Genomic DNA, 24,301 nt, shown 5'->3' on the forward strand with positions numbered 1-24,301 from the left:
TTATTGACACAATATAAATACAGTGTGATTAAGCTACAATATTGAACAAAACTTGAGTTAAAAAAAAAGAAACAAAATAGATTAAACAAAGGAAAGTACTTTATATGTCTGTCCCAAGCTTGTTATTCTCATTGCAGGAGCTCTGTGAAATCGTAAACTGTATATCTGAGTTATGTACAACTATACAGAATCAGTTTATCTTCATCAATTTCTTTGTGGGTGAAATGGTATTTCACAGTTGTAATGCTTATAATAGTATTGTTTTGTTGTGTTGGTCTACTTCCATATGCTTTACATTCCGACAGAGCTTATGAAAAAGATATATGTAAGTAACCTGTGTATATGAGAGACAATTGGACATTATGCCCAGGCTTATCTTTTAATTAACGGCTTTTCACCAGGTGAGAATATTCAAAGTTCACCGACTTGGTGTGGAAGGGCAGTGGTCACTGGACCACCATTGCTACTGGGGTTGTCTTTTCCTTTCATGAAGAAGGTTAGCAGCTCCCCTTTCCCTTTGACAAATATGGGCCCTCTCCGGATGAAGCGGAAGCCATACTCCTTCAAGATGTCGTAGCAGTCCTCCACCACCTGAGGGCAGAGCAGCACATAATATTTAAAGGAGATGGACAAAAACCGAAATTTGAAGTTGAAAATGAGCATGAAATAATTAAAAAAAGAGTAATAACAGGATACAGTCAAGCATGCTGTATGTGTGCTTTTGTGTCGGTGCTACCTGGATGTTTCCCATCACTCCGGTGGACTCCATTCTGCTGGCCACATTGACTGTGTTGCCCCAGATATCATAGTGAGGTTTACGAGCTCCAATCACTCCAGCCAAAACTCCCCCCTTATTCAGACCTGAAGGGGATCAACAAGGAAACATGGTACATGTACATGCTTGCAAATGTGCTTAGAGACACGCGCAGCCACACACACACTAACCGATTCGGAGCATGAAGTTGTTGAAGGACTGTTTGTTGAGGTTGTTCAGGGTGACTTTCATGGCCAAGGCAAAGTCTGCCAGGTCAGCGAGGTGCTGCCAGCGCTCGATCAGTGACTGGTCCTCTGGCTGTGGAGCAACAGCACAGTCTTCACAGTTACTATCATCATCACCACATGCAGGACCAGTTTAGATAAAATAGTGAAACAGATTGTTATACCTGCCACGAGGTATATTCATAAGATTTAAGCCGTTTAAGTGTCGCACCTTGCGGTTGCTGTATCCGTTTGTGTTGCTCTCTGGGGTGAGTCCGGATGCGGCCATGTAGGTGCTGCCTATCGTCTTGATCTTAGTGATGAAGCGGAAGTCATCCCTGTCAAGTAACTGGAGGAAGAAGAGCGCATCAGTTAGGAGTTAGGTATTTAATACCTGGGAGCCGTGTCTCAATATGGCGACTACAAGCTGTACAAACGCAGCTGGGACTCACGCTGTCAAAGTCTGAGATTATCTCATTGAGAATCCTGAGACACTCAAGGCCTCCGTTGTTGATGCTCTCTTCAGTGTAGAAATCAGAAAAGTTTGGGATGGAAGCAAACATCACACCTGTTTCACTGTAAGACTGGCTGTACAGGTCCTACAAATGACAAAATGACATGAGGTTAGCTTGCTCTGATTTAATATTGCTATATTTATTATTTAGGCCAGAGCAAAGCTTTGATGTGTCATTTTGAAATACACCACAAGATGGCACTGATATGCAATACATTGCATTGTGATGAGGTACAGGCCTCACATACAGTGATTCATTTAATATTTTAATAAACAGTATGTTGAGTTGCTTTAGACCAGTTATCTCTGTGTCCCCTGATGGAGGTGTAAGCTGGAATTACTTTTAAACAGTATCATGACCTTCCTCCTCCTCCTCCTTGACATTTCTCATTCTCGCTTTCACATTTCCTTTCTTTTTTTCACTGCCACCCGAAAAACCAACTTCCTGTAGCTTGGTACACGCTCATATGTACCTCATCTCTCTTTTTAGTGCCCAGGAAGTGTTTGGCCACGTGCTCCGGCAGCATGTTGGTGACCAGCGCTTCGTTCCAGCGTCTCATCTCAAACACCCTCTCCTTCTGGTCGTGCACACCTATCTTCCACAGGAACAGCTTCCTGGACTGATGCTCCAACTATACACACACACACACACACACACCACAGAGGGAGTGCAAGTCGTATAATATTTAGATTACGTGAGGAAGTTCTTTGATGATTGCTTTGCCCTGTGACAGGAAGCTTTCCTCTGTAGGTGCTGACTTTAAAGGCTGTAGAAGAAACGCTGTGGGTCAGCAAAGTGTGATACAGTGTGGGAGTATAGGAGACTGTGACTCACATGGCGGGCAAAGAGGTAGAAGGCAATCATCATGACAATGATCATCACGGTCATGAGGTACTTGGATGGTACTGTGGATGATCTAGAAAGAAGCAGAATAATGTATACTGGACTTACAACTGTATTTTATAAACAACAAAATAAGTAAATATGGCATAATCGTTCTTTACTGGCTTATTTACTAAGTATTTTCAATAAAATTACATAAAAACACACCATTCATTGATCTGCTTTACCCATTTCTCACCTGTATGAGGCAAACTGTATATAGTCATACAGGTCATATATGTCCCGCCAGGTGTAGATATTGACAGCTCCAGTTGCAGTGACGACCAGCACCATGAGGCCCAGTTTGATCAGGTGGCTGACCTGCACCAACATGGCGGTGGCGATGAGTGACATCACAGCCATGAAGCTGTAGTACTTTGGATTCTCTGCACAGCCTCGGTCACCGAGTGACTCCAGCACGGGGCCGGAGGTGCTGTTGGAGACTCGAAGGGACGGTGGAACACAGCTCAGCTGCAACATCAGAGACGAAGGGCATGAGTCATTTTTACTTAACACCTGTTATATAGCCCAGTATTAATAGCTCGGACATGATGTGCTGAAACATGAAGAGTCAAAAAATTAAAATGTGTTTACACATTTAGTGTATACGGTTGTTTATTTTCTACATTAAATATACTGTATGAACTATATATTCACAATAACGCTGTTACAATGGCAACAATAGGGACAGTAGGACTACTTTTTTCGTCTAACATTTTTGTCCCACTGTGCCTGTCACCTCCACATGGCAGCTAAGACAGAAAAAAGAATGTTGACTTTAGCGTCCTCTATTCTTGTCAGACCTCGAAGGCAGCGGTGTGTGTACCAGGCTGCTCCCAGTGGGGCCGTGACAAATGAGCCAGCAAGCAGCGAGACAGACAGCTAATGGACCCCACTGGGAACATGTAGTCAGACACATAAAAGGCGGGGATGGCTTGATGAGGACAAAGTGGGAACACATGAATGGAAAGACGCACACACTCTAGGGTTGGGTGATATGACGATATATACTGTTGTTTTGCATTAATATGATGATGTCCTTGAATGCCCTGGATTAGCCAAACAACATATTTCACAATATTAAAATGTATTTTGCTTTTGTGTTATAAAACTACAATACAGTGTGCGAAAAACTGGTCATAATGCCAACCCCTAACACACACACACATTCATGCCCGCAATGTATGAGAGTTATAACATTCGTACCATGTCAGCGATCACAGCCATGGTAAGAACAAATATGGCCGCCATGGCCCACGTGTTTCTGGCCCACCGCGTGCGATCGATCCACACCGAGAAAGACACCATCCTCTTGGAGAACATCTGTGACAAACAAACCATCAGCCTCATGTCACACATTCAATTTTACAAATCTGCTCATGCCTTTGAGCAGAATTTTTAGAGATTCGACTCATTGGAAATAAAAAAATGACGATTTCTCAGTGTTAGTGTTCCCCTCTTTGATCGTTTACATCTGCATAGGAAGAGGTTGAAAATGTTGTTCTTGAGCCAAAAAAAGGTTGGAAAGCGCTGATCAAAGACATAGAAATAAACAAATAAATAAAATTATATGAATTCTGTTTCACATCGCCACAACTTGCTCATTCTCTTTCCTCACCCTGGGAAAGATGGCAGCCAGGGAGCACACTGTGAGGATAAGCAACAACACCTCTCCGATTGCAAGAGTCACATAGTTCACAGCCAACCTGGAACGAGAACACACATCTTCAGTCAATTTCACATTTCTAAAGCACTATTGGTTCATACATGAACACACAGATGTTTAGGGAGCATTTAAATACGTGTGTGTATTATTATATGTAATTTGTCTGTAATTTCTGAGATGTTGTAAGAAAGTAATATGAACTCACAGTGGGTCTATGAACACCTCCATTGCTGTAATGAAGAAGAGCACTATGATGCAGCAGCAGAAGGCCGCTCCGCTTCGCTTCTCCTTCTCTGAGGAGTAGTGCTCCTCCAACTTTGCATCGACAAAACGCAACGACAGAGGGTTGATCTGGTGATCCTTCATTCTGTGAGGAACATAGAGAGAAATTATCTGTCTAACTTTTGTAATCATCATTCTCTGCTTTTGTTATCTTTTTTTTGTTATTTGTCAGATTTTCTTACATTTGCTGACTTTCTCTTTCCAGCAGTTCCTGCTGCAAACGCCTGTTGATCACTTGTTCCTCGGCCATCTTATTCCTCTGATGTCAACATGAAAAGAGAGATTGGATAGGAAGGATTAACAAGCTCTTCATTTGAAAATGATGTCTGCGCATTTAATGGAGAAATATGTGCATGTTTCTATGTATGGGTATCAATATACTCGTGATATGAATATACTGATACAAAGACCTGATTTTATAGTTGAACTTTAAATAAAGACATTTATTCAAATTCACCTCCTGTTTAGACTCAGTGGGCGTGGATTGTGGTGAGGCTGCGTTCCCATTGGTTGCTGTAGTGTTGATTAACTGGTATGAATTTCTGTTGGACAACGTGCCTGGTTTCTGAGGGCGGAGAAGCAGGCAAAACATCTATTAATGAGATTAAAATAACTGGAATCACCACCTTGCAGTTGAAGGCCTCCGCAAACCAGTCAAGTTGCCGTTTACATCCTTGTCTGTCCATCACAATTGTCATAATTAGCATATGAATTATTGAGTTATGGCCAACAATGTATATTGTGAGGTCACAGTAACCACCAAATTCTAAGCAGTTCATCGTTGAGTAAAGGTGGAACTTTGTGCCAAATTTGAAGAAAGTTGCTCAGTGTGTTCCTGAGATATGACAAGAATGGTACAGACGTGAAGTCACTGTGACCTTTGAAAATCAGAAAAATGATAAGTAGGAAATGCATTATATTTAATGTTGTGTTGAGTACTTCTGAAAGAATGCTTTTGATCAATAAAACCATAATTTCCCTGAAAAGAAAGTAGTAACTCACATTTCCACTGAGCCCATTCGCCACCTGTTTAGGCACTAGAACTAAGTAAGTGTCGATGCCTTTCTCCAGCAGGTACTCGCACCTCTCTCCTCCATCCCCCAGCTCCAGTTCAAATTCTCCGTGCAGACACTCCTTGGTGGCCTCGGAAATATGCACCCTCCTGTGCAGCACACAAAACCTTCTTGAAATAAAGTGCATGAGAGAATTTGATTGCTCACCCTGACAGTGAAATAATGGCGTTCTCACCCAGGAATCCCCCCAGATTCCATCTTATTGGCTACAGTGACATCTGTGGACCAAACGTCAAACTGCCACCTCTTCTGCCCGAGCACTCCTCCCAGCACGGTGCCCGTGTGAACGCCCACACGCATGTCCACTTCAGTTTTGGTCTTCTCTCGCACGTACCTGGAGCAAGAGGGAAAGCGGAGGATCTCTGTCGTGTCTTCATTCAATCATGTCTCCTTGGCTGAATCCATTTTTCTCTTCTGTCTTTAAATAGTTGACTGCAGAAATATCCACGACCGTCCTCCTAACTCTTCACTTCTTCCTTTCTACTTTTTTCTTGTGTAAACTTGTATAACTTTTTATATCTATTTTTTTAGGATTCCCTTTTGTCTCATACACAAGATATACAAATAAACAAACCATGATACCACCTCTACATCATCGCCATCCCTTCCCTTCACCGACAGTAAGCTTATGTCTTTGTTTTATGTCTTTTGTCATATTTATGTATTTCTTTGTGAAAATAAAATCACTACTCACGAGATGGCGTCTACCATCGCTAGGCCCATCATTATGGAGCAGGCAGCGTGGTCGTCCCTGAAGTCAGGAAGACCACAGATACAATAGTAACAGTCTCCGAGGATCTTAATCCTCAGTTGGTGATGTTCCTGCAAGAGAGCAAGAGAAGTTGTGCATATTCAAATTAAGTGTCGCAAAATAAATCGAGAAAACGAAATTATAAATGTAAAACCATGGAAAATGACACATCAGCGACATCAAAGTTATAAAACGTTACCAGCTCTCCTACCAACACTATAGCAAACAATTTATTGTCTTGATCAAATGAAGGAAGAGAAACAAGCACATGGAGCAGTGATGGACTCAGGCTGTCTGAGAGGAATGGGTGAAACATTTAAAAAGGGCACCAGCTACATCACTACATCCAGTTTTCTCCACTGGAAGAGCAAACTAAAGGGCACTTCATCATGTTTTAATAGGAGCAACCTACGTATCTCCAGGTCCACCAGTGACATGGTGAGTACAAGAATACAGTGAACTACAACGGAGACACAGAAAAACAGTCACTCACGTCTGCCAGTGTATCGAAGCGGGCGAACAGTTCATTAAGCAGCTTCACGAGCTCGTGGGCGCTGCAGGTTGAGGACAGCTGGGTGAAGCCCACTATGTCAGCAAACAAGATACTGGAACAGAAGGGAAGAGGTTGCAATGTAACATTTAACAAGCCGTAAAAAAAAAAACTTCCCGCAACAATGAAATCATCAAAAAAAAGCTGATTTCGTGATCCCGACCTGACGTTTTCATGGCGGTACATGTACATGGTGTTGAACTGCTGCTGCTGGACCTCATTCTGATCGGCCTGGCTCTTCATGCCCTGCAGCATCTCATCAGCGATATGTTTGGGCAGTATGGACAGTAATAGTTCCTCCTACATGGAGACATAGTTGAAGCATAGTTTGTCATGTTCAGTGCTGACAGAAATACTGAATTTGTCCCATGTGTATTGTGTGTGTGTGTGTCTGCATAGCATGACTGAGGCAGTAAAGGGACTCTCAAAGGATCCTGTCAACTGGTTGGCTGGGCCTTCATGTCTTCTACCGAGCCCCCCAATGTAAAGGCAATTTGGGAATTATATCTACTCTCCTTTTCTTTCTATCCTCATCTACATATTCACCATTATTCCCCATCTTTTCCACCCGTCTATAAACAACTCTCACAGGTCTGCTTTTTCCACAAATTGTTAAAATCATGGAAAGAATGAGAAGAAAGTGAGAGGAAATCCAACAAAAGAACTAAATGAATTAAAATAAAGGTTGGAGACAGTATAGGTTACATTATCTTAAAGTTGAATAGATTAAAGTTATGGATTACCATCAAATTTAAAATACTGGCACCTTTGTGGTATGAGAAGAAATACATAACAGCGTAAAATAGCTGTGAAGCAGCACTGCGTTGTCAATTTATTCAAAATTTCATTGGAGTGCAGAAACAAATGATAGCCTACATACTAGTCAATTAAGACAATTAACTTACATAGAATTTGACCATAATCAACATTTTCACTATAAAGGTAGCTGTAAAAGGAATGAAATAGAAAAAACAATACTGAAGGAGATAGAGTCGATAGGTTAATGAGAAGGGAAACTAAGAGCAATAATTAAAAACAATAAACATGCTCTAAAAATATCAAATCATGTCTTCCCACAATTTTGTTCAGGTTCTGTTGTCACAGAGCTCAAGCTTGCTGTATTGTGTCCCTGACGGTGGCTCCGTTGGTGAAAACAAGTCTCTCTAATCAACCTATTAGCCCCGAGCTGTGCAAAACACACGCAATTAAGCAGCACAGGGTGTTCCACAGGTGTGTTCGTGCAAAACGTGCATGTGTGTGTTTGACCCAAATAAGGAAATGTATTATCTCATTCAGCAAAGTATACCTGTGATTGTGTGTGTGTGTGTGTGTGTGTGCCCCACTTACCTGCTGGGTGCTCTGCTCCTCCAGCGTGAGTTTGACCCCTAGTGACTGACGGGCCTCCAAAAAAGCTGTCCTGTACTTCCTGTCCGCCATGTAGTACGACATCACACCCACCGTGGCTGCGCACAGGTTCAGCATCACGTTGGCAATGAGCTGAAGAGAGGGTCAGAGGACGTGTACATGGGTGGTTGTTAGTTTCCTCATACTCTCACTTTGTAACCATCGTCTGTAACTCTCCGTGCATGAGTCAACATGTGGAGCCAGTGGAAACAGACTCTTCAACAGTTGGATTTGACACATTGTCTTTTAAATTGGGCATCATATGTCGATGAATCAGACAGACTAAGACTCAGAATTTAGAAAACTGTTTAAGAGGAGAGAATTTTCTGAAAAAGAAGGGACACTGTTCCAGAGAGAACAACAGTTCTGATGCCTTTCCTTTCAAGATAAATCCATTAAAGCGTGAATTCGCTATCAAAATTGTTTCATCAAAATGTTTGGTCTCCTATTTACATTTTGGGGCATCATGGGTCACATGCTGCATTTTATACAACTTTGCATGCTTATGCATAAAGGCAATTGCAAGCCACTGAATGTATATAATGCCACAATATTAAGGAAACTAATTTGGAATAATAGTATTATAAATGTATTATTACCAAATTAATTAAAAATGAATTAATTAATAATGATTGATACAAATTCCATTTTCAAAGGGCAGCATTTTTTACAGGCAAAGTGTTATGGAATCCTTTTATTTGTGGTGTGACACAAAGCTAACATGTCTTTAACACCTGCATTTCTCTAAAACAGTACATTCCCAACAGCTTTGTCTTGTGACCACTGCTCTAAAATAAAGTGTGGACACATCAATGCAGGCACACACCAACTCTTCCCTGTTGCTTTCCACACCTGTGTGACACCCTGGGCCTCTTTCATCCTCGGGTGCTCTGCCATATATCAACTTTACTGCGGGCCATATTCACCTGTCTCACCAGCATGGGCCCCTGCAGGTTATCCTCAAACCTTTGAGCCACGGTCACCCCCAGCACCAGGGTGTGTATCCCGCAGGAGATGGCTGTGAGCAGCAGCAGCGGCACCAGGTTCAGTGGGAGGGTCAGAAAGCTGCAGAAATTGAAAAAGGCATGCCAGCCCACCGCGTCACTGGCTTGGGGGAAACGCTCGTTGTTCAGACCCAGGTAACACAACACGTGGACGGTGACCATCAGCCACAGGACGTACGGCACCCCGCCGCGTAAGACCGGCGACGCGGGCAACTTCTGCAGCCTGCACAGCCCGTAGAGCACAACGTCCGCAGCCAGCCCCACTACTGCGACCACCACCATCGCCAGTTTGTCCCGAGTGTACACCACCGCGCACATGATGATGATGAAGCTGTTGAAGAGAGCAGCGAACACCGCCAGCACGAGCAGGTTCTCTTGTCTCTGTCGGCGAAAGTAGTTCTGGTAAATTCTCTCCAGCGATTCTGGCGTAAAGGTGAGGCGCACCGCGCGCGGCAGGCAGCTGCAGCAGCTCGACTGGAGCACGGTCACCTCACGCGACCGACCCGCTCCGTGACCCGGATCGCTGGGTATCTGCACCGAGTACTCCACTGAGTACTCTGCAGGCTGCTCCGTGTCTGTTGTATGGATCCGGTTCACAGACATGTTGATTTAATAACGGCAGTCCTCTTGGTTCATGAAGTAATACTGTTGTGCATTAGTCCTGAAGTGCGCAAAATGCCAAAATCCATGAAAAAGTTTTGATGCGTCCCATCTTTGTGCAACTTTTGGAGATAATTACATTGTTTACTTACTTGTATTTTTTTTTGCAAAAATAATTAAATCCCAGGTTGTTATCAATGACTAGTTTCACCATCGGGTATGTCCACCAAAAACATGCTTACCTTTTGAAATGATTACCATGTGACACAGATATATGGTGTCATTAACGTCCTTAAAAGTCTATTCGATTACAGCTTCTCAGTCTTGGAGCTGCTGCTCCAAGACTTCTTCTTTCTTGCACTGCGGTCCAGTGTGCTGCCTTGGTAGACCAACAAAACCCTGAGCCACAGGTGGATATCCATTTGAATGCAGCATATCATCTCTTCAGAGAGGATAACATGAGTTATAAGAGGGGCATCTTACGTTCACGTACAAATCCATGTTTTTCTTAATCATGGTAAGATCTGCAGAACAGACTCTACTCTAAGATGCTCTTCAAGCTACTGATGTTATTCTTTGCTTCTCTCTCTCCTCCCACTCCCCCCCCTTTCTAAACAGCAAGTCCTCTGTTACTGTTGCTAAGATGAAACCAACGCCACCTTGCCATCATGTCTTGGGAAATGTGGCACTGCTGGTGCGAAAAAGGGATCATTACAGCTACTTTGTCAAACATGTGACCCTTTAGCTTATCCTCCAGTGTTTTACCGTAATTAGTACAAAGATATCGACAAATAGCAAATAAATACAAACGCTTGGATAACATTTATCATCCACTTTATTCATCACTGCTATAGCCTCCATAATACGTTCATGGCACAATTGACAGGTTTGATCAATAAGCAAAGGTGATTTTTATGTAAACAATCAGATTCAAATGAGCTCACATTTAAAATATGTATTGTATGTCAGTGTAAACCTGCAATAATGCAAACGCATCTCACACGCACACATGCAAATCTTTAGAGCGTGGCCTTGGGTTCAGACAGAGATTCACACCCAGGTCTCAATCAGTCACCGTGCTCGTCTATTGTCGGCGGAGACTTTCCTATCACGCCACTAAGAACACTTCCCACAGCCAAAAATACAGCCACCAGAATTCCCACAGTCCCCATTTTCCCCAGAGATGCGGTAGCCAACGCTGCAGCCCCGAGCGCCCCGGCTCCGAAGGGTGCTGCTGCTGCGGTGACCGTCTCCATGCCGATTCCTTTCATTAGCTGTGGCCCCGTGAGGAGGCCCATTCGGAGATTCACCAGAGTGTTGAACGGGCTCTTTGGTGCACCCAGGAAAAATGACCCTGCAGCAATAAGGGTGATTGTTATAAGTTCTGATGTTGTCGGGAGAGTCCCCGTCAGTGATGCACCGCGCATTGCCAGAATTGCACCAACAACTACCGAACCTACAGCTGCTAAGGTCGACTTTCTAGTCTCAAACGCCTTCTTCGCTGCAACACTTGCGGCTCCGATTGACACCCCTGCAGCTGTGACTGCTCCTAACGTCGCCCCCATGCTGCTCCGGGTCCCTAAAAAAGAGCTCGATTGCAGAATGGCTCTCAGGGAAAGTGATGACATTATAGCAGCTCCCAAGGCGACCTTTCCGACCCCCCGTGGCTCCAGCCCCACCGTGGCCACTGTTCCCAGGCTGGCTCCTAGCAGCCCCGCAGACAGAAACACCACCCAGACGACCGACTGCAGCACCAAGACCACCTCCGCTTTCGAACCCTCTCCTGCTTCACCTGCCCCCAAGCCGGCAAAAAATCCCAGAATCGCCACAAAAACAGAGTAGAAGTTTAACCGCTGCAAAAGTTGGCACTCGGTTTTAGAGTTTGATCTCGGCGTCATCCTCTCTGTCAGAGCCTTTCGAAGGGCGCAAAGCACAGATATGGTCAACCCCATGACGAAGAGTCCAACCATTACACCCATTCTTCCATAAACTACACAGACGTAGAGGGTGGTGAAGATGACTGTCAGAGCTGTGATCATGTCGTTAATATTGGAGTACGAGTAGATTAAAAGGACCAGAAAGCCTTGAGCTGAGATGTAGATGTATAGTGGGAGGAGGCCGGCTAACACTCCAGTAGTGACAGCACCCGCTACAACACAGGCTCCTGCCGTGGTCTCCACTAACCATGGAGACTTCAATCCAACTCGGGTCAACAGTTTCGCCATCACGCCGGCGAGGAGGAAACCACTGCCGAGAGAGACGAGCGCCGAGGTGAACGCGAGGCATGCCGCCACTGCCCCGACACCCGTGGAACCCACTCGTCCGGCATTCTGAGTTGCAGCAGTCAGCAGGTCGTCATCTGCAGTCAGTGAGGGCTCAACTGCAAATAATGCAGCTTCTCCAAAAGCAAAACCTGCTGCTGCACTTTGTAGGATTGTATTCACTGCACAAGAAACACCTGTGAGGGGTCAAGACACGAGGATTTCATTATATAAGAAATATGCTCTACAAGTCACAACTGCAACTACGAATAGAAACACCAATTTTCCACGTGAAGTTCAGTTTACTCCTGATACATATTATTATACAACAATATATATTAGAATTTTATAACAATCAGATTGCGACGGTATTTTTTCAATGTTTTATTTTGTTCTTACTATTTTAATGAAATATTATCCATTCTTCAGTTTTCATTTTGATGATTTTATTTCTTAATGCCTGCCCTTTGTAAAGCACTTTGTATCCGCTAATTATGGTAAGTGCTATATAAAGAATCATTATTATTATTATCAAGCATACTAAAAACTAAAAAGCATACTTCCATTCCAGGTGTAAATATTGTACATTTTAAACTCCACTTCCTTAATCTGACAGCTAATTTAGTTTCTAGTTACTTTGATTTTTCAAAGAAAACACATGATCAGATTATACAATGTGATGTATTGTTGGTTGGTGCACGAAATATAATTAATTTAGCCTAATTAAATAAATAAATTCATCATATAATTATATTTCCAATCAGATAATTCCAGTGGTTGCACTAATTGGCAATTTATTCAAAATCAGTTGCGGTAAAGTGGCAGAAATTTGACTTCATATATATATATATATATATATATATATATTCATGTGTACTTTTATTGGCAATGGAGTACATTTGTATTGTGGTGTTGCATTGCTACTTTAAATTAAGAAAATGATCAGAATACTTCTTCCACCACTGATGTGGAGACTGTTCCTCTATAAACTGCTCCTGTCACTTTAAGAAAAAAGTGAAACCACTTGAATGGGTCGACGCCGAAACTTAAAACCAGGAAGTCTCTCTGAACTGTGAAAAGACAACACACATTTCAACAGACCATTTCATTAACTACACTCCTGTGTCGACAATGTTGCTTCTCTGCAAAACGAGTTATCCATGCCCTGTCTGTACTCTGGTTAATCTTTTTAGGCATTTTTGTGGCTGCAGCTTTATTATCCTGTTCAGATATGAACTTTTAAGTCTGGAAGCAGCTGTATGGAAATCTGATATCGTGGTGAATGTCTCAAGTTTTACTAAGTAGTTTGCAATGAACTTCTGTTTTGTTATCTTACCCAGACTTGTGTCTGCCATGTCTCCTCGTTGCTACCTCTGCATCGACGTAAGACTTCTTCTTCTGTTGATTTGTATGGCAGTTTCATCCACGAGTTGCATTGCCGCCACCTACAGTTTCCCAGTGCAACTTATCTATCTGCGGTTGCTTCAGTTATGAAAAGATGATTCAGCACCAACTTAGTCCTCCACAGCGCACTTTATAACCATGGCAATAAACGCCAACAAGCCCTTTTATCCATGCATATATTCTGATTAACTCGCTTCACCTCTTCCTGTTTGATATCTATTTTCACCCACCAAAATATGAAAGGGTGGACTAAACCATCTCATCTTATTTAAGCTTAACCAGTTAACAGCTCACTTATGACATATTCACAACCACTATATAAACCAGTAAACGTTGTAATGCATGTTTTGAGTTTGTGTGTGTGTTTATTGTATATTTAGACCTATGAGGGTGTAAGTGATTGTAATGGTTGCAATAACTTGTCTCAATCTTGTCTCTGTGCACCTCCTGCTGGACTCTGACATGTTGGACTTCCTCTCTGATCAAATGGAAAACAAGAAAATAGAGACCACCCACAACAGTAAAATGCTACTTACACAACAATCACTGGAGCAATTTTACTGCAGAACCAATACTTTTTGACAATTATTGCCACATTTATGCTGTGAGCTACAGATTATCTGAAACACTTTGAAAAATACTATAAAAATACTATATTTTTTGAAGACTATAACAAACGCAAATGTAGCTCTCTGTCACTTATTGGCGTTGTAATGTAAAGCTATTTGCAAATTAAAAACCCGAGGCGAGTGGAAAAGAAGAACGGGACGCGGCTCGGATCGTATTTCGCCTCCAACTTCCTTCTCTGCAGTCAGCTGACTGAGCTATGTCACGTGACATGTGGTTTCCTCTCCGTTCAGAGCGGCTCACTTAATTTCTTTGCACTCCTCCGGAGAGGCTGTTTATCCCGGGGTTTGTTTAAAGGTCTGAGCTGAAGAACAAGAAGTAGATAAGGAAATAAGAAGAAGTAGGCTAGGAGAGGAAGAAGGAGAGGAAGAAGAAGAGGAAGAAGAGCACAGATTCGGAGTTGTGAAGCGAATCCTCTTTATCTTCCTTCCTGTAACTGAGAGCAGGTCACTGAATTTCAGTAAGTAACATAAACTATTATCTTCTCATGTGTGTAAGTGTATATCAGCAAACATTGTATTTGTATCTTCTATACAATTAATCTATTCAGTAAAGTATTATATATCATACTGCTTATTATAAATTAAAGCTACAGTTTAGTGCCACTTATTAACATTACAATCTTTCTCCCATGTTGTAAGAACTGTGTATGTCCTTTGTAATAAGCTCTGGGTTGTAATTCAGTGAGCTGTTAACAATGACAGAAGTCACCTGGCAGTTTGTGGCGTGTCTTCGTCACACCCAGTCAGGTGAGAATCAGGAGGTGTACTGTCTGTCCAGCATGAATGACTGACATGTCGTTCCTTTAGACCAGGGGTCTTCAACGTTTTTCAGGCCAAGGACCCCCAAACTGATAGAGAGATGGAGCAGGGACCCCCGACGATATATATTGTATACAATTGTGTTTTATATTAAATGGACCGAGTACCGTGTATAACTCTTTATTGTGCATTCAATACTAAGCTATTCAAATAATACACAGGTTAATATATTCATGTTTTCATTTTAAGCAGGTACAGTGAGTAGGGGGGCCGTGCCACTGCCATTGATAAACATACCGTGTCAACTGATACCAATGCCAATATCAACATTGTCTGTCAATTGCATGATAATCATGCACACGAGCCATTCAAACTGACGTTTTCATTTTAAACGTGGAAACGAAAAATGAGTGCTGGCCTATTAGTGCCACTGCCATGGATAAAGATATTAAAAAGAATGGACAGATTCATGTTTAGAGAAAGAAATATATATATTGTCTTTTTTTTTTAAATTGTCTAATCAGCCAAACATTTCGCGGACCCCCTGCAGACCCCCTGTTGAAGACCTCTGCTTTACAGGGATGCATTTGGCGGTGCTGCTGCTTGTGTCTGCGCTCTCCGTCGCCACCTTCGCCCTGGACAATGGAGAGATGAGGGTGCCTCCCATGGGCTGGCTGGCATGGGAGCGTTTCCGCTGTGACATTGACTGTGAACACGACCCCAAAAACTGCATCAGGTGAGTCCACATAGTGTGAATAAAACAGACTGGAGCCTTTTCTTTCAAAGCAGGTGTTATTTGACATAGTTGTCTAGTCCTCAGGTGGATTGTGCTGTTAGAGATATTAATTATATTACTAGATAGTATACACAGTAAGTTCAGGACCGAACCGGTCGAATTCTGGGCCCTGAAACAGGTTTGTATACTTTGAGATATAATTTAGAAATGAAGGGTGTGGATGTACATAATGTGCATCTGTACTTAGTCAACAGGTATTTTTCTTAGAGTTATGATAAGGGCTTTTAAGTGTCTTTACATCTACCGTACTTTTCCTTTTTTGTGAAATAATGAAAAGACTCATTTGCCAAAAATGTTTTTGCCTCGAACCTCTTCTTCTTACCATTACAGTAAGATGTATCACCTCATTCAACAAATACCCTAACATACTAAAACAAATACCTAGTTAGACTGCTCTTCATGCTCTTCTCATTGAATGCTACAATGACACTGTTCAAATCAATTCGTTAAAGCTGGTATCATCAATATTTGTCTGTCTTCCCTCCAGTGAGAACCTGTTCATCGACATGGCAGATAGACTGTCGGAGGATGGCTGGAAGGAACTTGGCTACGTCTATGTGAACATAGACGACTGCTGGTCCTCCAAGAAGAGAGACGAGAACGGGCGGCTGCAGGCTGACCCTAAAAGGTAATTGTGCAGCTGACCCTAAAAGGTAATTGTGCAGCTGACCCTAAAAGGTAATTGTGCAGCTGACCCTGAAAGGTAATTGTGCAGCTGACCCTAAAAGGTAATTGTGCAGCTGACCCTGAAAGGTAATTGTGCAGCTGACCCTGAAAGGTAATTGTGCAGCTGACCCTAAAAGGTAATTGTGCAGCTGACCCTGAAAGGTAATTGTGCAGCTGACCCTGAAAGGTAATTGTGCAGCTGACCCTGAAAGGTAATTGTGCAGCTGACCCTGAAAGGTAATTGTGCAGCTGACCCTAAAAGGTAATTGTGCAGCTGACCCTAAAAGGTAATTGTGCAGCTGACCCTAAAAGGTAATTGTGCAGCTGACCCTGAAAGGTAATTGTGCAGATGACCCTAAAAGGTAATTGTGCAGCTGACCCTAAAAGGTAATTGTGCAGCTGACCCTGAAAGGTAATTGTGCAGCTGACCCTGAAAGTTAATTGTGCAGCTGACCCTGAAAAGTAATTGTGCAGCTGACCCTGAAAAGTAATTGTGCAGCTGACCCTAAAAGGTAATTGTGCAGCTGACCCTGAAAGGTAATTGTGCAGCTGACCCTGAAAAGTAATTGTGCAGCTGACCTTAAAAGGTAATTGTGCAGCTGACCCTAAAAGGTAATTGTGCAGCTGACCCTAAAAGGTAATTGTGCAGCTGACCCTGAAAGGTAATTGTGCAGCTGACCCTAAAAGGTAATTGTGCAGCTGACCCTAAAAGGTAATTGTGCAGCTGACCCTAAAAGGTAATTGTGCAGCTGACCCTGAAAGGTAATTGTGCAGCTGACCCTGAAAGGTAATTGTGCAGCTGACCCTAAAAGTTAATTGTGCAGCTGACCCTAAAAGGTAATTGTGCAGTTATATATACTGTACGCGTACAGAGAAGCTGTAGTGTATGTAACTTCTAAACCCGTGAGTCAATAAAACAGTTAAACAGGGTAATTACAATGTGACAGTCATACAATCATATGACTCGCAAAAACATCAGTAGTCAGTAGTTTCACTTGTGTGTGGTGTACAGATAGACTATTACATGCAGCCTCAGCATATGATAAAGACTGCTGAACAAACAACTGCAAGCTTTTCTGATTCAGAGCTTCACTATTTGAGTGCAATCATACCGTATACTGTCCGTCGGCACATTTTTTGAAAGGTTTTATACGTTGTACTAGCATCATTTAATGCTAATTTAATGTCATTTTCAGTCGAGCAAAAAAGGGAGTGCCCAAGACTGAGCCTTGATTTCATGAATTGTACGTCTCTGCAGTGTGCACTTTGGTATAACATTACAATTGCCTCTCCATCAGGTTCCCAGGAGGCATCCATAAACTGGCACGCTATATGCACGACAGGGGTCTCAAGCTGGGCATCTACGGGGACTTCGGCACACACACCTGTGGGGGGTATCCCGGCACCACACTGGACAAGATCAAGATAGACGCTCAGACCTTCGCCGACTGGGAGGTGGATATGTTAAAATTTGACGGCTGTTATTCTAACGCCACAGAGCAAGAGAAGGGTAAGAAAAGAGGATGGCCGCTTACATTGTGGTTGTTGAGATGTTGCTGACTTGATTTGACTCTTGTTCCTCTCTTGGGCAGGTTACCCTCTCATGTCAAAGGCTTTGAATGCTACGGGCCGTCCCATTGGCTACTCCTGCAGTTGGCCTGCCTACCGGGGTGGCCTGCCACCTAAGGTATAAACCGAATGTCTTAAAGTTTACATCATCACCTGAAGCTTCAGGCCTGACAGTTTCAAATAATTCATGTCGTTGACAACGTTTGTCCTCGTGGAAGTAGCGTCTGTCGTGAGGCCGACGTTCTCATAATTTAAATCCAGTTTGTATTTTTACCTTTTTGGGAAACTGATTTATGTTTTCAGGTGAACTACACTCAGTTGGGTGAGATCTGCAACCTGTGGCGTAACTATGGGGACATCCAGGACTCTTGGGCCAGTGTCCTCAGCATTGTTGACTGGTTCTTTAATAACCAGGACGTCCTGGTACCTGCAGCTGGACCTGGAAAGTGGAACGACCCAGATATGGTCCGTTCAAATGACATAATCAATTATTTAGTGTTCACTATTTACTAAACGGTCCGTCAATGAGGTTAGGCAGCACCAATGGTACAAGTTAAAGAAAAGCAGTCAAAAAAAGTCAAATAAAAACACTAGTTTGTTAAATAAAGAAGTGCTACAGGTACGAAATCTTATCTGATCTTTCTTGATTGTGTGATTTTGCCCTCCACAGCTGATTGTCGGCGACTTTGGCCTCAGCATGGACCAGTCTCGCTCTCAGATGGCTCTGTGGGCGATTATGGCTGCTCCTCTTTTCATGTCCAATGACCTGCGCACCATCAGCAGCGAGGCCCGCAGCATCCTGCAGAACAGAATGGCCATCACCATCAGCCAGGACCCCATGGGCATCCAGGGAAGGCGCATTATAACGGTGACACACTTTTCCATGGGTTGTGCAGCTTCTTGAAAGCGATCAAGATGAAAAAACAGAAGTTAGCTGCTTTGAGTTTTGACTTTGGTGTTTAATTCTTTTCTATCCTCTGTCGCTCACATAATCCATGTCTTCTCATTATTTGTGTCATTGTTCACATTTTCTCGTCCATTTCTTTCTGCCAGGAGACGAGTCACATTAACGTGTTCTGGCGCCCCCTGGCAAACAATGCAAGTGCATTGGTATTCTTCAGTCGTCGTACCGACATGCCCTACCGCTACCAGACGACCCTCAGCAAACTCAACTACACCACTGGCAGCTACAAGGTACTGTATGTCTTTAAACGTTTCATAGACAGTCTTCTAGATTCTGGCAGGCAATGTATCATCTCTGGTCCACTGAAAAACAGATCTCCATGTCAGTGACACTGTTACTACTACTAATGTCTTAATTATCTGTGTGCTGAGTATTGCAGGAGAATCACATTGTCTCCCTCCCTCAGATCTACGACGTCTTCACTGGGAAGACCATGACGCTGAAGGACTCCACTGGCTTCGTGGTGTCGGTGAACCCCACAGGTGTGGTCATGTGGCATGTGTCTGCGCCCACCAAATGGAACCTGCGCCAGTTCTATAAAGGTGGCAGACTCCAGGGATCTGCGTTTGACGATGACAATGAAAACGCCTTTCCTGTGATCGTTCACTGATTGAACTTTATCACATAATAATCTTCTTCTCTTGACGAAGCGTTGACTGACAAGACATCACGCGTTTATTGTGAGGTGATCAATGGACGTATTTCTCTCCTGAACCCTAAAGTGCCAATGCATAGGTCAAAATTGTGTTATTTTAAAAGGCACTATCACTCAATCTCAAATTGTTCTTGTGATCCATCTCTCAAATTCTACACTTGCAGTATCAAAACATAGCCACCTCTGTTGAAGTGACAAACATTTCGGACACGTTTGAAGTGTTTCCGTGCTTCACAGGGCACAAGACCTGATGATAATTTGTATCTCTGAGATCGCCAAAGTTGAAAAACTGATCGTAGATCAGCACTAAGACTCAGGAGTCTCCGCTGCTCTGCTTTTATTGAAACATTGCTTTTAAGGAAGCAGTCTGTCTTAAGCTGTTCCAAAAGGAACAAAGAAGGACAATAAAGAATCTGCAATGCTAGTTTTTCTGAATGTTTAATATAGGAAAATTGAATATTAAATCTTGTTTAATATAGGAAAGTTGCTCAGGATAATAAATATGAACGTGTGTTTAAGAAACAAAGATTTTTATAAGAAATTATGCATTTTTTGTCTTCACTGAAATAAATGATTTGGTTCCTCATTAGGCAAAGGTTTGTTTTTCCATTATGTTTGTATTCATTTAGTTGCGGCAGTGCTCATCTTGACGTAGACTTACGTCATCAGACTAGAAATGCTGCTCCGGAACTACTTATGTTCTTCGGGACTTTTAAAATACATGGTCACATAGAGGACCACTGTGCTGCCGTAGGACTTTTTAAAGACGTTCTCCCATACGGACAAACGCACGTTTTACAGGAGTGGCCTCAATCCAAAAAACCTGGCAATGGAGGCCCAATAACACTGATGGATCGTGTTGAGTCTACTTCAGAGAGAGCTGAGGCTCATACAGTTAACAAACATGAAAGTGTTTTTGCACCACACATCAGTTTATTAGGTTGTGACCTACATGGTAACTTTCCAGGTAATTTCTTTTCTTAAAATGCTAACCGCTAATGCTTATGTCTAGGCTGTTACTCACTTTTACCTATCACTTCACAATTGCACGGTAAGTCTCAACTTATGTTGGTTTTAAGTTTTGGTTCTGTGTCGGGTACAGTTATCGGAACTGAGCAACAAACATCTACTGTTTGTGTTTGTTTTACTGTGGGAGTTACTGCTTTATTTGGGGGGGGGGGGGGGTTTAGTGTACTCGACTCGTGCAATAACTAACTGATTTATTGTAGACTTACGGAGATGAACATGAAAACAGCTTTTATCTGCATTTATACAGCGGCCTTCAATGCCTAACAAACAGCCTGTTAGGCATAATGTAATTTGAGGAGTGGCTGATTGTGTCTTTATCTGGTAACTCATAGATTAGTTTGCATGATCGACTGAAAAGAAAGAGCATGTCGCCGACAAGAACACCGGCCCACGTCCATATTTAGCCAGTAGAGGTCAGCGCTGCTCTTCAGGCTGCATGGATGTGACAACACGGGCCTTCCGATCCGATCCACTGCCAAGAAATGCACCTGCTGAGTAGCACAAGGACAGTCAGCCGATTCAGCTCAGTCCTTTATCTCTCTGTTATGATCTTCTCTCCTCTGGCATCACCGTCTCCCGTTTTGACATGCGCAACTATGTATAAACTCTTTCAACTTCATTTTGTCCTTCAATCCTCTCCGCTCCTTTATCCACCATCTATTAATTCTTCATTGTATTCATTCTACCTCGTCATTGTCACCCCCCCCCCCCCCCCCCCTCCCCCATCGCTCCTCCTCCTTGTCTCATTCTGATAAATCCTGGGCATAGCATCACCTCTGACCTGGACCTTAAAGCCCCGTGTTTACACACAGTCTCAAGATCATAGAGTGGTCACATGAGTGTGTGCATTGGCATGCATCCTACTGCATGTGCGTACGTATGACATGAGTAAACTTGCTTTGCGTGAAACACACACAAACGCAAATGCACACACATATCCCTTCTAGGTCATTTCAGGCCAGATCAGCTGTGTGTATGTCTGTGTGTATGTGTGTGTGTGTGTGGGAAAGATTATCTTTGCCTTCCTGTCTTTCCCTCTCATTCGTCTCAGATATCCGTTGGCTGGCCGAACACGACACATCTCTCACTGTCAAGGTCCTCGCCGTTTGGGAACATGATGTGGGAGAGGAGTGTGGGAGTTTTGATAGAGAAAAAGAGAGAACTGTGCAAGAAGGATTTGAGCAAAAGGAGGAAGGGGGGGCTGTCAGAAGTCTATTAGAAGGTGCAAATGAGCAAAGAAGGGGGGGGGAGTGTGAGAGATGAGAGAGTGTAAGGGAACGAGTAAGGGCGGGGGGGCTGGCGAGGAACGAGAGCGTTCCTGCCAATGCTCACGTAGGCCCACAGCTGCAGAGAGGCACAGTCGCCACTCCCGTCTTTGTACCCAACACCGGCACCCCTGATTCAAATCAGGGGTTGATCCCCCCCCCCCCCTTCTTCTGGGCCAACACACTCGTCGTTGTTGTCACGCAGCAAGTCACGCTCTCTGCCTCACGCCTCTGAAATCCAACTCGGAGGAAGGGGGCACTGGGGGTGGATATGATGCACACAGGGCTTTGCATATAGGTCAGAGTACGTGCACGCGCTTAGTCTCAAAGTAGGCCGCACACACTCAAAACCTCTAAGGTGCTGCCACCGAAAAAAAGAAAAGTAACTGAGCTGTGTCTGTTTTGTGTCTAACGTTTACATTCCTGTTCGCGCACTGTCACATATTATACACTGTTATCATATCCCACTGTGACGGTATCTTGCTGTTTGACCCCCCACATCTTTTAGACCTTCAATCAAATAGCATTAAACCTCCTCACATGATTCTCCGTTGTCACCAGACATGCTACCTAATGGGCGAGGTTAATACATTTATCTTCATTGAATACATTTAATATGTGATTTAAAGGTAGCTCTAGCACACATCATGTGAAAAAATTGTTTTTATAAAAAAGAAAATTGGTTTAATTAGTTTCAGCTATCTGACTATAGCCTTACAGCCAGAGTCACGGCAGTTAAACATTTCTTTTGCATACTAACTTTTATATGGTAAAACATATAACAAGCAGACAGAACATGCAGACCATCGTGCTTTCTCTCTTCCACATTACTTTTTTGAAGTCAGTTTGTAGGTGCATCAAGCGTTGATTTGTTCCTGTGAGTGTAGATTTCCTGTCCAGACTGGATACTCAGGTTTAATATTAAACAAACATGGAAGGTCTGTAAAGTATTACTGAACGGGGACATGTCTGTTGCATCACGCTCTTGCCTCTCTCAGTGCAGCATTGACGTCTTTTCCCTCCTACTTTTACTTGCTCATGCATTAGGCAAAGATCAGACACCTCCTCCTCTGGCCACAACTGCTTTCATTACACATATTTCTCCTCTGACTCTGTGGCCCATGAAGCAAAGGGCAGTGTCCTTGCTGCAGACTCACTGTGTGAGTTCTCCTTATATCCAAAAGGACTGGGGCATGAAATTGATTTGGGTATGGACTCTGGACATCTGGTGGAAGGTTGTGCTGCCCTATTCTTGTTCTCTGTTACAGCAGAGGATGTCCTGCTGGCTGTATGGCGATGCTGTTGTTTCAGCTGGAGGGAGAATGTGTGGACATATATGCTTGTGTATTGACAAGACATGTATAGCCAGGGGATTGTGGAAATTGGTGTGCATGATGGCAAAACTGTGTCATGCCTGCAATTGTGAAGAGAGAGAGTTACTCATCACTGATTGAAACTGATATGACTGCGGTGCAAAATATTTTCATGAGCTAGCGAGTTAAAGCTCCAGGTTTTGATGTCTGTGACCACCTGTGAAATATATTTGTGGTTGGGATTTTTATGAATGAATGTCTGGATTTGTCCACCAGTGGCTGCTGTTCACTCAGTAAACAGACGCGCCTGGTAACTGTTTCCACGACGCTGCTGTGTACGAGGCAGGCTGCACGTTGCAGAGGCGTTGGGTTCGCATGGCAACTGGCCAGGCTGTCAGCTGTCTGCTTACTGGCAGCCTGAGTGGGTCAAAGTCAGAAACTGCAGCCAATGCAGCTCGCGCTCGCGCTCACACTCACACTCACACTGTCTCATTCTTTCCCTTTCACGCTATATTCACTCTATATCTGCCTTTCCTGTCTTTTCACACACATTCACACACGCTCATCCTCGTCTCGTTTTCTCTCTCATCTCCTATACACACACACCTCTATATCCTGGATCCCACTGGGAACCGTGGCCACGTTTGTCTTCCTGCAGACGTGCTGTATATCTGTGAGAGTGTGTGTGTGTGTGTGGTCACCCCATTCCCTCACTGTATTTCTCTGTTCCACTGTAATCCCTGTCTTGAGGTTTTCTGTGTCAGATCCCGAAGCCTTTCTGGCCACCAGAACAAAACACCCATCTTCTCTTTCACCGGCTGGAGCAGAGCACAGCCAACACAGCAGCAGGATTTGGCATGCATCGGCCTCAAGGAGAATGGTTGGAAAGGACTGGAAAGAGCAGGTGGAGTTATTTGGCAAGTGTGTTTTGTGGGCGCGCATGTGGCGGGGGGACACGCTGAAAGAAACTTGTCAGATTTCCGACAGATATTTGATACACATTCGAGCAGCAACAACTTGGTCGGTAACATGACGCCATTTGAGCTGCTGATAATGCATCTATTTGTGGGTGAAGCCTCAACAACAGCATGATGCTGTAGAAACATTGACTGACAGTGAGTTTGCAAAAAGGAGTCATGTGTGGGGGTGGCATATAAAAATAGAGATGTGATCGGTCAACAATGCTTTTCATAACCTTCAGCCTGGCCCTGTGAATAACCATGTGCATGATTTACTGTGCTATTTTTATTGGTGTCTGTCAGCATCAGCTTTTTAATGCATCTGGA

General features: G+C 43.4%; 3 protein-coding genes across 5 annotated transcripts; 1 reads left to right on the forward strand and 2 right to left on the reverse strand.

Annotated features, from left to right (window-relative positions):
• Positions 1 to 395: 395 nt before the first annotated feature.
• LOC306792941 (adenylate cyclase type 3-like) lies at positions 396 to 9,708 on the reverse strand (the record flags this gene model as incomplete). The annotated part of the gene is made up of 20 exons (XM_079290320.1): positions 396 to 591; positions 737 to 861; positions 946 to 1,072; positions 1,211 to 1,327; positions 1,431 to 1,577; positions 1,966 to 2,124; positions 2,328 to 2,409; positions 2,575 to 2,846; positions 3,582 to 3,698; positions 3,994 to 4,081; positions 4,247 to 4,408; positions 4,506 to 4,582; positions 4,781 to 4,888; positions 5,326 to 5,485; positions 5,572 to 5,730; positions 6,091 to 6,218; positions 6,641 to 6,752; positions 6,861 to 6,997; positions 8,045 to 8,194; positions 9,028 to 9,708. 20 exons carry the CDS (start codon positions 9,706 to 9,708, stop codon positions 412 to 414), a joined length of 3,288 nt encoding a protein of 1,095 aa, XP_079146446.1. The 3' UTR covers positions 396 to 411.
• An 837-nt stretch (positions 9,709 to 10,545) lies between these two features.
• LOC306793422 (uncharacterized protein) lies at positions 10,546 to 13,350 on the reverse strand. The gene is made up of 2 exons (XM_079291051.1): positions 13,303 to 13,350; positions 10,546 to 12,163 (listed from the first exon to the last, which is right to left on the reverse strand). Exons 1-2 carry the CDS (start codon positions 13,319 to 13,321, stop codon positions 10,773 to 10,775), a joined length of 1,410 nt encoding a protein of 469 aa, XP_079147177.1. The 5' UTR covers positions 13,322 to 13,350; the 3' UTR covers positions 10,546 to 10,772.
• An 885-nt stretch (positions 13,351 to 14,235) lies between these two features.
• Positions 14,236 to 19,974, forward strand: LOC306793017 (alpha-N-acetylgalactosaminidase-like). 3 transcript variants are annotated; one of them, XM_079290437.1, is made up of 9 exons: positions 14,236 to 14,457; positions 15,283 to 15,494; positions 16,042 to 16,182; positions 17,519 to 17,730; positions 17,813 to 17,907; positions 18,093 to 18,254; positions 18,460 to 18,657; positions 18,843 to 18,983; positions 19,160 to 19,974. In XM_079290437.1, exons 2-9 carry the CDS (start codon positions 15,340 to 15,342, stop codon positions 19,361 to 19,363), a joined length of 1,308 nt encoding a protein of 435 aa, XP_079146563.1. In that variant the 5' UTR covers positions 14,236 to 14,457; positions 15,283 to 15,339; the 3' UTR covers positions 19,364 to 19,974. The 3 variants fall into 3 exon arrangements, with proteins under 3 accessions (XP_079146563.1, XP_079146564.1, XP_079146562.1); XM_079290438.1 differs by having other exon boundaries at positions 15,309 to 15,494; XM_079290436.1 differs by having other exon boundaries at positions 15,338 to 15,494.
• The last annotated feature ends 4,327 nt before the right edge of the window (positions 19,975 to 24,301 follow it).

Source organism: Melanostigma gelatinosum (assembly GCF_949748355.1).
Source record: "Melanostigma gelatinosum genome assembly, chromosome: 19".
Lineage (NCBI taxonomy): Eukaryota > Metazoa > Chordata > Actinopteri > Perciformes > Zoarcidae > Melanostigma > Melanostigma gelatinosum.